General features: G+C 41.9%; 1 protein-coding gene across 1 annotated transcript in view; it reads right to left on the minus strand.

Annotated features, from left to right (window-relative positions):
• Nucleotides 1-3,235: 3,235 nt before the first annotated feature.
• The window catches only part of il1rapl2 (interleukin 1 receptor accessory protein-like 2), a 536,417-nt gene continuing 526,430 nt past the window's right edge, over nucleotides 3,236-13,222 (minus strand). Inside the window, exons 13-18 of the mRNA XM_036127086.1 lie at nucleotides 12,398-12,543; nucleotides 12,213-12,290; nucleotides 12,007-12,123; nucleotides 9,773-9,895; nucleotides 6,462-6,701; nucleotides 3,236-5,228 (exon numbers count right to left, since the gene is read on the minus strand). Coding sequence (XP_035982979.1) covers nucleotides 5,130-5,228; nucleotides 6,462-6,701; nucleotides 9,773-9,895; nucleotides 12,007-12,123; nucleotides 12,213-12,290; nucleotides 12,398-12,543 — 803 coding nt within the window. The 3' untranslated portion in view covers nucleotides 3,236-5,129. The remainder of the gene's footprint in view (nucleotides 5,229-6,461; nucleotides 6,702-9,772; nucleotides 9,896-12,006; nucleotides 12,124-12,212; nucleotides 12,291-12,397; nucleotides 12,544-13,222) is intronic.

A 13,222-nucleotide genomic window follows, 5' to 3' on the forward strand; every position in this document is an offset into this window, starting at 1 on the left:
CACTTGTGTTATGTTTACTGCTGGTTCGGCCGGACACAGAGTTATGCCATTTTAAAGCGTTTATTGAGAGGATGATGAGAGGTGGTGGGTGAGGCATACAAACAGGATCAGAGTAGGCAGATGAATCTTGGCTGAAGGTGCAGGCAGGCAGGGATGAGCAGGAGACCAGAAGATGCAGTGACAGAGCAGAACAGGCGATGTGGACCAGGGAACCACCGGAACGGGCAGAGCGAGCGACTGGTACTCATGGAGAAACAGGCAGAACTGCAGAGGCAGGTGTAAGTAAGCAGGTGAACAGGTGACCAGAGTTGAATGTAATTAGTGGCAACAGGTGGAGATGATCTAGAGTAGGGTGGTGGCAGGAGGCAGACTGAGCTGATTGGATAGTGGCTGGTGATTGGATAGAGGTGACAGGCTAAACGAGATAAGTCCAGATAAGCCAAATCATGACAACTTGTGTCTGTGGCGACAGAACCGACAGGCAATAACCTAGGGTTACCTTTTTTTTTTTTAAGCGTTCAGGAGAGTCTTCCCAATTGAACTATGGGATGCATATCCATGTCATTACAATGATTTGGTGTACATTACAACAATCAGCACGAAGTGTGCCACTACGTCTAATCCTACACAAATGTCACTAGTAGGAGGAAGGGCCGTGGGCAATAATCTACTTCGGAAAAGAAAAGAACTGTGCTGGCTCTGTTCCTGTCCGTCCTTTACGCTGCCGACTTCCCCATCAGAACCCCAGGTTGCCACCTGTAGACGTTCCTTATCCTAGGTTGAGGACCACCCAGAGGACAAACAGTGGACACTGGATTTTGTGAACTGCAGTCAGTGCAACCATCTCCTGATCAACGTAAAGAAAACCACGGAGCTGGTGGTGGATTTCCACCCTACACTCCCACACCGGTAACGTCCAGAGAGTTGACACTGAGATAATGGAGTATTATACCTGGGTGTTCACCTGAACAAGAAACTGGATTGTAGTCACAACACTCTTTTACAGGAAGAGTCAGAGAAGACTCTACCTCAGGCGGGTCTAAAGTGTGGCCCTGCTGCCATTTGTGGCCCCTGTAATGATATTGTGTGGCCCACAAACTGCTTTGGCCCACCAGCGCTGGTGGCTGATGAAAATGGCACGATTTTATTTTTCATTCCGGCAAAATGGTAACAGGCAGATTAATATCTGAAAGTGTTAGGTACAACACAAAGTGGTCATCTTTTAATAACCCCACCTTTTGCATTCTCTTTCACACTGAATACGACTGTATCTGTTATTCTCATCTGCAGGCTTTGATGAATTAAAATCTGTTTGGAATTAATTTAATAAAATGTAATTCGATTGGATAAATATATATTTATAATAAAAATGTATAGTGTTTTTAAAGAACTGCGATAGACTGGAGACCTGTTGCCCATTGACAGCTGGAGATAGGCACCAGCACCCCTTATGACCCCACAAGATGTGTTAGAAGATGGATGGATGGATGTTTTTAAAGAAATACTGACCCAAATGTTGTTCTCAGTGCAAGACCAAAAAAGTAAGTTGTTGCTTGTTTTAATCAAGCACAAACTGGATTACCATCATTTAATAAAGCAAATGAGCAAACCCCTTTTTTACCTTTTGGATCTACAATGATTTATGCATCCCTTTCATTCTGAAAATCTGATAAATTTGTTTAAATAAAATGTATCATATTTTGCGCAACCAAAAAAAATTATATAACTCACAACATATATTTTGGACCTTTTTTAATAATTAATTTTGAGTACTTTTAACTTCATAATTTTGGCCCATCTGCCAAACGGTTTGGACAGCCCTGCTCGACCTGTTAGGGAAACCGAGGTCTCTGAGAGTGCAGGGGGCGCTCCTGAAGACCTTTCTTTACTCTGTGATGGCATCAGCCAACTTTTGTGGTGTAGTTTGTTGTAGTAGCATCTTTTCTACAGAGTAAACAGTTAGATATGCTCATCTGGAAGGCCGGGTCTGTCCTAGGATGCCCCCTTGACCCAGTGCAGGTGGTGGGAGACAGAAGGATTCTGGCAAAACATATCTGTTGGACAGCGTCTCCCACCACCTCATGATGAAGCTGTTGCAGAGCTGGAGCGCTCCTTCAGTGAGAGACTGTTTCATCCTAGGTGCACAAAGGAGCGCTATGGCAGATCCTTCTCCCAGCAGCTGTTAGACTTTAGAACCACCACTGCTCCCAACAAGCTCAGCAAGTCGTTTGCATCTCTGCTATCGGGGGGGGGGGGGGGCTTTTTGTGAATCTGCCAGAGTTTAGTTAAGCTGAATGCACTGCAAGGCACATTCTACGCAAATGTGTCAAAGTGGACGAGGGCACCATTTGCCTGAGAGTTTCATTTATTTTCATTTAACATTCTTGTTTCGTGTATTAGCCATACCATATTTATTCTGTAGACTGCATGCATTTACTATCCCGGGTTTGTTCTTGTTTGCAGATCCTGGCTTAAATCAATTCAGTTTTGTTAATTCTACATTTTATTTATTGCTTTGATCAGTTAACTTTTGCATTTTATTGTGGTGAACTTACTTACCTGTGTTCCAGGACGAAGTGCCTCACTTCCTCTAATGATAGCTTCCTGTATAGCGCTGACAGGAAGGGACCAGGTGAAGAGTGGGAAGGAAAAACAGTTGGAATTTGATGAATTTCTTGACCTTTCATGGGGTCAACAGTAAGAACTCTATCGTGGATAGGAAAGGATCTTCGGACTGCTGCGCCGAATTCAGACAGCCTTTAACTCCGACGGAAACGCTCATGGATGATGCGAGTCAAATCCGGGCATACAGCCTTCCGAAAATAAACTACAAAGTGCATAATTTATTCTCTTTGGACATTTTCTTTGATTTCTGTGAGGGGACTGTGCAAATACGTCATGTCCTGCAAAGGATTGTAGGATACCTGAAGGGTTCTTAGCGCTGGTAAGGGACGTTGCAGGTCTCCTAGGCAAAACTAGCAACAGGAGGGAGCATGCAGGCTACTTTTCCTATCTCCTTCCAAACTGAATGAAACAGAAGTTTGACGTTAAAAGAAAAACATGACCCACAGGACTACTGGGAAACGTAAGAGTCATTTCAGAAGCAGAAGTATGAAAAGAGAGAAGAAGATCTTATAGGATTAAGAAATTGGGTTGAAGCAGAACTTACAAAATGAGAGGTATAATGTTACTTAAAAAATGGTTCCAGACAGAAAAAAAAGAGAGGCATCCAAAGTATATAAAACAACTAATGCATTTTATTTGCTCTCAGTTAAATAATGTCAACAAATATATTCAAAGAATAGTCCAAGAAATTAGCAGAAATAATAAAAACAACTATTATACTGTATATTGCCATCGAATAAAACAACTCATATAAGTAATTATTGTATCAAACAACCTCAAATGTCCAGGATTTCATTGGTTCTAAGAAGACAATGACGGTACCTTTGTGTGAATTCAAAACATTATCCACATTGCCTAAATATTGCGGTCTAATCTAGTTCCTTTAAAGCTCAAAAAGAAGAATGTCTGATTCAGCTTGGAGTTAAGAGCGGCTTCAGCGATGGGGCCCCGCTTCGGCGGAGCGGTGGCGCTGGAGTTGAAGACGTCAGTCCATTAGTAGGGTCGAGCCAATGATCATTCCATTAACAGAGGAAGAGCTCAAAAACAAAAACGCCTCTGGAACATATGGACTTAATGCAGCTGCTAATGGAAGAGAACAAATCACTGTCATGTTAAGGTCTATACAGTAGGTAAGGAAAGCTATACATAGATTGTTGGAACAAACAAACAGTAAGAACGGAGCTTTGTGAAAAAAAACAAACAAAAAAACTGTTGATCCTCTAAGACCATAAAACTATTAAATTAAACATGATGAAATAAATATATATATATAAAAAAAAATGAAGATCGGAGGGGCGCCTCCTTTTGTCCCTTTTTGTCAGTTTTTACCATCACGCCATGGCAAACGAAACATACTGTAGCAACACAACAGGTTCTTTAGACTCCATAAAAAAAAAGGCTGCAACAAATGATTGTGTTTTTTTTATTATTTTTTTTTACTTTTACCTATGTTTATTAGATTCTCTTTTTGTATCTAAATGGGTGGTCATGCAAATAGAAAAAAAGCCAAGTCCATAACACGATTCAGTCTGGCGGTAGAAGATGATCGGTCGCTTCTCGGAGCTGACCGCGCTTGGAGTTCGCCGCTGCACGAGGTGATGGTGGACGGTCACCGGTCTTAGTTCAAGTGGTAACCCGCCTTTCAGTTAGCTATTTCCATTTGAATGTTTCCTAGAAAAAACGTCTGCTGTCTTGGTTAACGGTTTTACACTGTATAAAAGACATTTCGAAGTCAACCAGCTCGGTTCCTGGGAGCCAAACCAGGTAGCGAGTTAGAGAACAGAGGTTCAAGAGGTTGACTTGTTGTTTTAAGGTGGATTATTTTCCCAAAACACCTAGAGTAGTCAACAGGTAGACTGATTTCCCTAGGACTGTCCTACATTCAGGGAAAGAATGACAGATTTCAGTGGACGGACTCCTCTGTACCTTGAGTAGCCTCCGAATCAACTGGTGTCCACAACGGCTGGTGTGAGGACCACCATCGATTGAGAAGCTTTTTTTTGTGCTCTGAGATACAACTTGGCAGCTGCCCAGACAAAACAGTGGAGGCCCAAATTTGTTACATACTTATTGTTCAGGACCTCAGAACCCTTTTCTACTACTTTTATCCATGCTTCCGTCTAAAAACTCAGCCTTTCTACGCCCGGCGGGGCACGTTGGTCCGTCAGCAGCAGCCAGCACTCCCTTCCAGTGGTTGTCTTTTGCGATTCCAGTTGGTGTCAGTCTGCAGCCATGTTCCCTCCATGCTGGCATGGAGGGGGATTGTTCTTAGAATTTGTCTTTGTCCAGTACAATTAAGAAGATTCAAGACATGCCTCAACCACTGCGTGTAAGGTTCTTTGTTCATGGCGTGGTATGAGAGATGACTCAATAGCAGTCCTCAGTCTTGCTCCCGAGTCTGTACAAAGTCAAAAAACCCCCAACGAAATCCAGCTGTATACAAGCAATCCACCAGAATCTGTCTGCAAATTGGTCCGTAAGTGGGCACCGACTGAACCACCAGTCTACCAGATGTCAGAGCTTAGTTCTCTGCTGGTGAGCGGTACGAAGGTGCTGTTCAGGTGGAGGTCTGGCTTCTTCCCAAGCGTACTGCTCTGAGACACCTGGCGAACACAGAGCCACAAGTGCCAACAGTTATCCCATGCACATACATACGCCTTATCAAAAACCTGCTGCAATAAAATAGAAACAAAACAAGCTTAATTCTACATATTGCATGCCTTATGTTTCATGCCTTATACACAGAGTCTCGCAAAAGTATTCATATCCCTTAAGCTTTTTTTCCACATTTTGTCACACTTGTATCCTACGAACTTCAATATATCCTCCTAGGATTTGATGTGATAGACCAACACAAAGCATTGTACAATCTTGACGGGGAACTAAAAGGATACGCAATCTTTTACAAATAGAAACCTGAAAACAAGGCGTGCATATGTATTATTCCCCCTCCGAGTCAATACTTTACAGAACCACCTTTTACTGTAGTTGCAGCGGCGACTGCTTTAGAGTAGGTCTCTACCACTTATGTATGTTAATAATTGAACTTTATTGATCTCACAATAGAGAAAATACTTCTGGGAGCAATTGGGGGTTAAGGGTCTTGCTCAGGGGCCCGGAGTGCAGGCTGTGGGGATTGAACCGGGTACTTGCAAGCTTCTCAGAGCATGAGCGCACTGCTCTAACCACTCCTCTAAGGGGAGTGGTGGCCTGTCAGCCTGTTCTAAGTTAACTTGTCCTAAGGCTAACATTGCTGGCTAACATGATGACAAGATAAGCTGGAGATCTCACTCAAAACAGGTACCAAATAAACTGTCAAGAAACATCTCAGTTCTCAGTAAGGCAAAAATACTGAATAAAGATTCAGATCAGACTTTTTTACAATCTTTATTGTAAAAAAAAGTTTCAAAAACATGTATGATTTACCTTCAGCTTTACAATTACTTAGTTTGGGCCATCATGTAAAAGCATCGAAGTCTGCGGTTGTAAATGTGACAAAATGTGAACTAGTTTGAGGCGTGTGAATACTTGTCCAAGCACCCTGTTTGTCATCAACCTTTCCCAGTTTGTCAGGATAAGCACATATTTTAGGCTGTATAAAATGAACAATCTTTCTTTTATCTTCTCTTTTATCCAAACAGACCTCTTGTTCCCCATTGAACTGCTCTGAACCCCTGGGGGGAGAAAAGAGGGCTTTTATTTTTATTTTGTTTCAACTCTGAGCACATGCAAGCACACAACAGCATGGATCTTTATGCAAGGATACTCTCTGTGCCAACGCTGGATGGTTAGAGGCTGTTTAGGGACGAGGAACGCTGCCCGATACAGGTCCTCACCTGTCCGTTCAGCAGCGTCATAGGGATGTTGCAATACACATGGCGCCCCCCAGGGCCCAGGGTAGAGAACTGCACCGTGGAGGGAGGCGGGAGGGGAGGCGACATGGAAGAGGGCTGTGGGGGAAGCTGGAACTCATAGCTGCGGCAGAAGTGCCGCATTTGGGCTGCTGTAGCAGTGTGACCCCCTCCCAGCGGCAAGGTCATCTGGTTGTAGTCAGGGATCTCCGTTGCTAAGGCAACCTGTGGGTTAAAGAAGAAAAAAAAAGCACTTTTAGCAGTTTTTTTTTTTTTTTTAACAGAAGGGTGTCATAATGCTTATTTCTTAATACGTCCTCCCCAGATGAGGTGCAGGCAAGCTGGAAAAGAAAGATCATCATGAGGAAAATTCAAACTTTAACTAGGACAAACCGTCCAACCTTTATCGTCTTAAAACATTTAAAAACCAGGATGGATCCAGCAAATGAGCGGGAACAGCCTAAGAGGTGGTGCTGCTGCTGCCACTGTGGTGGACAGAACAAACCGATCTGGTTCCAAATTCAAAGCACCGAACAAGCGCTGGAATCACGCTGGTGGAGCCGAGGAAGTGAACAGCCCCTCAGTTGTTCTTTTTTTCCCCTTTTTTGGATTGGATTTAGATGTTCTCACATGTTTCTCCATGCCTACAAAATGACGTTATTACAACACAATCATGGGTGTAACAAACGCACGGTAACCGAGCTCCAACTTAAGAGCTAATGTCTTGAGGTGTTGCATCAGAATTTCCACATAAACATTTATGTAATAAATTCTGAAAAATAGAAAAGGAGCCAAACACCTGACATGAAAGCTGATTTATCCTGTATGGAAATCAGGGTTGGAAATGTTTCTGCATTTTTGAAAATGATCTTTCTGCTTCTTTCATTTAAAAGAAGATACACTGGGATATTTTGTGCTGCATCAAAATGCTTTCCCAAAAAGACTATCATTGTCATTTGATTTGTTTCTGCATTATCTAGGTTTGCCACGGTTGTGTAAGTGCGGTATTTCCCCCACAGACCACCAGGGCGGCCGAGAAAACCTTTGTTCGACCTGAAATTACTCATTTAATCATCCAAAACGGTATGGAACATATTAATTAACTGAAAAATGTTGCATAGTATGCCTTTAACATGATAATTTTTTTTTGTTTGAAAAAAATTATTGCAAAATAAAAAATGAATTTAAAATGTTATATTTTAGCAATTTTTTCCCACCACAGCTGTACATAGAAGCTTTTCACAAATTACAAGATTGTCACATTAGAGCTCTTTCACGGTCAACACTGGACCTTAAAAAACAGAACATCCCAGCGGCCAAAAGGAACACCAAGGAAAAATCTGACACAAAAAAAAAAAAAAAAAAAAAAGGTATCATAAAAATGTGACAATCCCAAAAACAAAAGCTTGTATTGTGATTATAAAATCAACTGACCAGTCGCAGCTACATATTCAGAGCATCTCAAAAATATCTCCGTTGCTCTTTAGGTGCTGGGAAACAGTTTTATGGCTTGTTTATTTAAAGTTCCCTTCGGTGTGTGTATGTGTGTGTATGTGTGTGTGTGTGTGTGTGTGGGGGGGGGGTTGACACGCGGAGTTTACAAGAGTCTTCATTTCGCACTGGATGATGTTTTAGGTGGAACAAATTTGTGCTACTGCTACCTTTAGTGGCAATGGTGTTACGGCATGTTTTGCAAATTACCGCATTTTGTACAACATCCTTCCACTGCCTGAAACGCTCGCTGTCGCCATAGTTCTCGCTGTCTCGTCAACATTAAGTAAGCGCACGGGTTTGTTGTGTGCGCGCGCCAGAGCGCTTTCAGGTGTGAAGGGGGAGCGAGTGATGCGTTCACAGCATGTGGGAAAAACTAAACTCTCAGTGAATTAAATACAGCGGCTCAATCTTGCCATGAAAAATTACACTCGATGGTCACGATAAAGTTATATTAATTATCGCGCGGAGGAAAACTTGAGATACATCGAGTATACTCGATATATCGCCCACCCCCAGTTTACAGCATTTAAGTGACTTTTATCGTCCTCCCTGCAGAGCTCCGTGTACCAGTTTTCACAGCTGTGAGTGCATATCTCATATGCATCCAGTCTGAGCCTGCAGAGCACCGTGGGGAAATTTCTAAAGTCTTGTTCCTTTGCCACCCTAAATTCACGGTTTCCACAGCCCTTGATGCTTGAGTAAATTTTGGTAATAAATATGAGATACAAAACTGAAAAAGACACATTTGAGTCCCAATAAACCTTTGGTTCAATGATGATTTGCTGATCAAAGTTCAAAAAGACATAGATCCTAGAGCAGGGATCACAAACCTTTTTGAAACTGAGAGCTACTTCATTGGTGCTGTGTCATACGAAGGGCTACCAGTACTGACCTTCGAGCTAGAAGAGCCTGAGTTCACCTTAACTTTATGTAAAATATACACATTTTTTATGCTTTGTTATAAGATATTGTAATTTTTTAAATCTATATAAATGCACGTGTGAATAAACAAGAAGAGGAACAGAATAAAATCAGGTTTTAGATGCAGCTCACTGGTGGACTGTGCTGTTTTTAGAACAGGCTCGTGGGCACCACATGTGGTCCTCGGGGGATACTTGGTGCCCACGGCCGCCATGTTGGTGACCCCTGCCCTGGAGCAAACTCGCTGAATATAGTTAACATCAGACGGAGAAACTAGCAGTTGATAACTTTGCCGGTTTTCTGCGGTCCTGTTTTAGTTGCCTTTTGAATAACTGGATGAGCATTATTGAAAAAGTTTTCCTAATATTGTTTCAGGTCAGCAACTGGAAACACACCCAGCTCCCTTCAGCCAGGTTCAGAAACCACTTTGTGAACGGAGAAAGCTGCCTGGAGCTGCGACGGCTTCCACACGCTCACCTGTTTAGCTGGTTTTGACGTATTCATCCGAATGGAGAGAAGACCGGTTTAGTGTTCAACTAAAGGTAAGTTGAATATTTTTTAACATATTTTACGCTGTGATGTAGTCTAAAGCTGCTCTTTCCCAATTTGTTTCCTGCCACCCACTCGCTTGCTGCCATGATGTTCAGAGATCATCCTTAATTCACCAGTGGAAAATAAAACTTGGTTTGATTTTTAGAGCAGAGTGTGCTGTGATCTGGCTATATAGAAATGTCAACAGATTCTGTGGTTGTATAAATTGGACCACAGATCCTCTTCAGACTCACTGGTCAACTCAGTGAAGTTCGAAATGTTGCCTAAGTCGGTACATATTCCGTTTGTGTTTCGGCCAATAGGTGGGGCTGGCATTGACGTTTACTCACCTGATGATGGCCATGGCGATTCTCATTAGGGGGCGCTAGTGAGGCAGAGGTGGTTGTCATGGCAATAGTGGAGACAGTGGTCTGTAGGTCACCAAAGAGGCCCTGTTCACCGGAGTCCATTACCTGTAAACATGGAAGGATAGTTAGTCCTTCGTCAGCATCTTCCAGAAAGCAAAAAGCAGCTGCAAACGACTTAATCTCTAACAAGACAGAAAGTATGAATTACCAGAGTTACTGATGCTGTAAATGTCCCCAGTGTTTAAAAAACCCCAACAACAAACAAACAAAAAATCCCAACCATTAATAAATCCCAAAAGTGTCAACATGCAACTCAAAATTCAGGTATTTAGCTCATTTCCTTTGCTGTAGTGATGTTTTTCCTTTGTTTAATCTGACCCAACCGTTCAGACGGAAGGTGGAGTAAACTTAGACAGAGTCTGTTGGTTGCAGTAAGGGGTTAGAAGACCTGCCTGCTGTCCCTTGCTGGTTAAAGGTGCAGTACAGAGTCCTGTGAAAACCACAGACTCAGCCTGAAAACTTGAACAACCACTCCTTCCAGCCCCCCCCCCCCCCCCCCCCCCCATTGCTCTCTGCTGTGCTACAGCCCTCCCTTCATAGCTCCTCCCCCACAGCGGAGCCTGTCGTGCTGCTCTATAGTAGCAGTAGCAAGAGGAGCTTGATTTTTTCCCCCCCTGCAGATTATCTGCCTCATATTTTATTATCAGGATATAGTGACAGTATTAACAAATATGTAGACAATAATAAAAAAAATCTTCCAAAAGTTTACCTACTGCAGCTTTAATGAGTAGAATGGATGGCTAACCTGCTTACCAGTTTTTCTCCAGTTCTTCCAAAAGCCTCAAAGTGCGATCCCTCACACATAACTCAAAGCGGAGCATCTTGGTTTCCCTATTTGATTTTAGGCTTTGCAGGCATGAAGAACGGAAAGACCTGAACAGGTCAACATTTAACAACTACGGTCCTAATGATGGAGAATTGTACGATTCTTTAGCTCGTTTTACATGTTTCAGCTGTGAATATTGAAAGTACCTCAGCTGTCAACGACACTCACTGTTGCAGCTGTAAACCGCCCCCCTTTTTTAGTGTGTTGCTAATTCCTTTCAGTGCAGCAGCATGTGTTTGCTAATCAGGGCATACATCACCTGAGGTGGTAACACATGGTGAGCATGCACACTACTGGCTCACTGGGATTCTGATTTTAATACATAACCTGAGCAGGCATTAGAAAGGCCAGCAGTCAATGAAAGTGTGCACCCCAGGGGAGAAAACTTACCAAGCTTTTTCTTTTTTTAAGCTTTTTTTTTTTAGAAGCTGATGGAGTAATAGTATATTTTTATTTTCTTCATCACTGATCTTAACTCTCTGACGCCCATTACAAAAACAATATTTATTATTATTATATTATTATTATTGTTATTATTATATACCGCTATTGTAGTATAGAGATTTAAAGACTAAAAACCCTATTTGCATGGCATAAGCATTATCTGGGGACCTCATGTAGTAAACAAACTACCCACCTATGTCACACATTTGCGCTGGATAACTGAAGCCTAAGATTTTGCAGAAATTTACAGACATTTCCCGGATATGATGTTAACGCGCTGCGTATTGCATAACAATACACTTTTTGTATGTGAGCGGATGTATACCAGAAGGCTACAAATGGCTACAAATGGAAGAAGATGACTAACTGCACAGTGCAATGCATGACGTGAGCCAGCATTTGCATCTGATATTGCTCCTTCTCTTCAGCCTTCTGTGTCTGATGCTCTACATTACAGGTCGATTGGCCCCAAAAGGTTATCTTAACACTCCAATGCAGCCTTCATTCTTCACCAAAAGCAAATAAAGATGCGCCCAGGAAATACAAACTGCCTAATCATGTATCAGATCCCACCCATTTCTGTTCAACAGGACCCCAGAGTCCAGCAAAATATAACAGGTCATTTGGGGGAAATTTTTACTTTACAGACTCCTGACATGGACGATTCATATGGGATTAACAATCTCCACCATTATTGCAAATTACATGTGAACCCCAGGTAAAACTAATCACACACATATATATATATATATATATATATATATATATATATATATATATATATATATATATATATATATATATATATATATATATATGTGTGTGTGTGTATGTGTATATGTATTATTTAACAACCCATCCCCCATTTTTGTTCTTTGCTTTGTACCTGACGCCTGGACAGAGTCTCTCTGCGTTTAGCTGGCATCTCATAGATCACCTGCTTCCAAAACTTCGAGGACAGCTCATTGCTCTTCGGACCCCTCCACTTGATAACAGATAAGACCTTTACGAGATGAACAGTAAACTTTAGTGCTGATGTCACTTTTCACATCCCCTTCTTCTGCCTGCCCCCAAAAGATATCATCTCTATACCTTGATTGTATGCTTCAGTGCTTCCACCTCCTGGTAGTTGATGACATTCTTCAGGTTTGCACACTCTATCATGATCACCTAGACAAACAGAAAAAAAAGACAGATTAGGGGGAATCGTGTAGGACCCTTATCGTAGACAAATAAGACCTGTGGGACTTTTGGCTGGATTGCTGTGTGAACCGCACCTTGATCTCTCCTGTGACCAGCATGGAGTGGAGACGGGTCTCTATCTGGAAAATGCTCCATCCTCTTTTGGCAACGAACTCCGGAGTCAAAACGATGATCAAACGTCTGCTCTGCTCCACGCTGCGTGCCAAGTCCTCAATGTAGGCTGATAGACAGATAGAAGGGTGTCAGGTAGTCAGTGTTGGTTTGGAACAAGCAGCCTTAGTTTGATGCCTCAACATAACGTGCGGCACTTATATAAATGTGATGCATATCTAACGGCATTAGATATGCATCACATTTGATGCATATCTAATGCATCAGCTGTGATTAGATTGGGAATTCTTACTACAAGGCATATTGTTATTAGGGCTACATAACATATTGCAAATTAATCCTTATCTCAATATCGCTTGACTGCAGTAAGTGTTAACTAGTTATTAGTTATATATTGGTCTATAATATATTCAGTGAGACGTGGTGTTCAATTTATCCTCTAAAGGTTTAGATGGTAAAGAGCTCAAGACATTAAGAAACTGTTTAATGGCTAAAATGGCAGACATCCACCTTTTTGTTTCAAGCCCAAATGTTTGCTTCAAACCCCTTTGAGGTCAGGCCATGGATGGAGAATAAAAGACACTAGTAAAAAAAAAAAAATCCCAGCATGCCCATTACTAGCGCATTTTCATCATAGGAGCTCCCAAAAAGGAGGCGATTAATTTCTTGATCTTGCCGGCCTAGTAAAAGACTGCATCTTTAAAGATACCTTAGATCCAAAATGAGTAAGGTCTGTCGTCTGAATAATTAACAGTAATTAACAACATTTTATTTCATTTTTAAAGTTT

Source organism: Fundulus heteroclitus, chromosome 23 (genome assembly GCF_011125445.2).
Source record: "Fundulus heteroclitus isolate FHET01 chromosome 23, MU-UCD_Fhet_4.1, whole genome shotgun sequence".
In the NCBI taxonomy this organism is placed as follows: Eukaryota; Metazoa; Chordata; class Actinopteri; order Cyprinodontiformes; family Fundulidae; genus Fundulus; species Fundulus heteroclitus.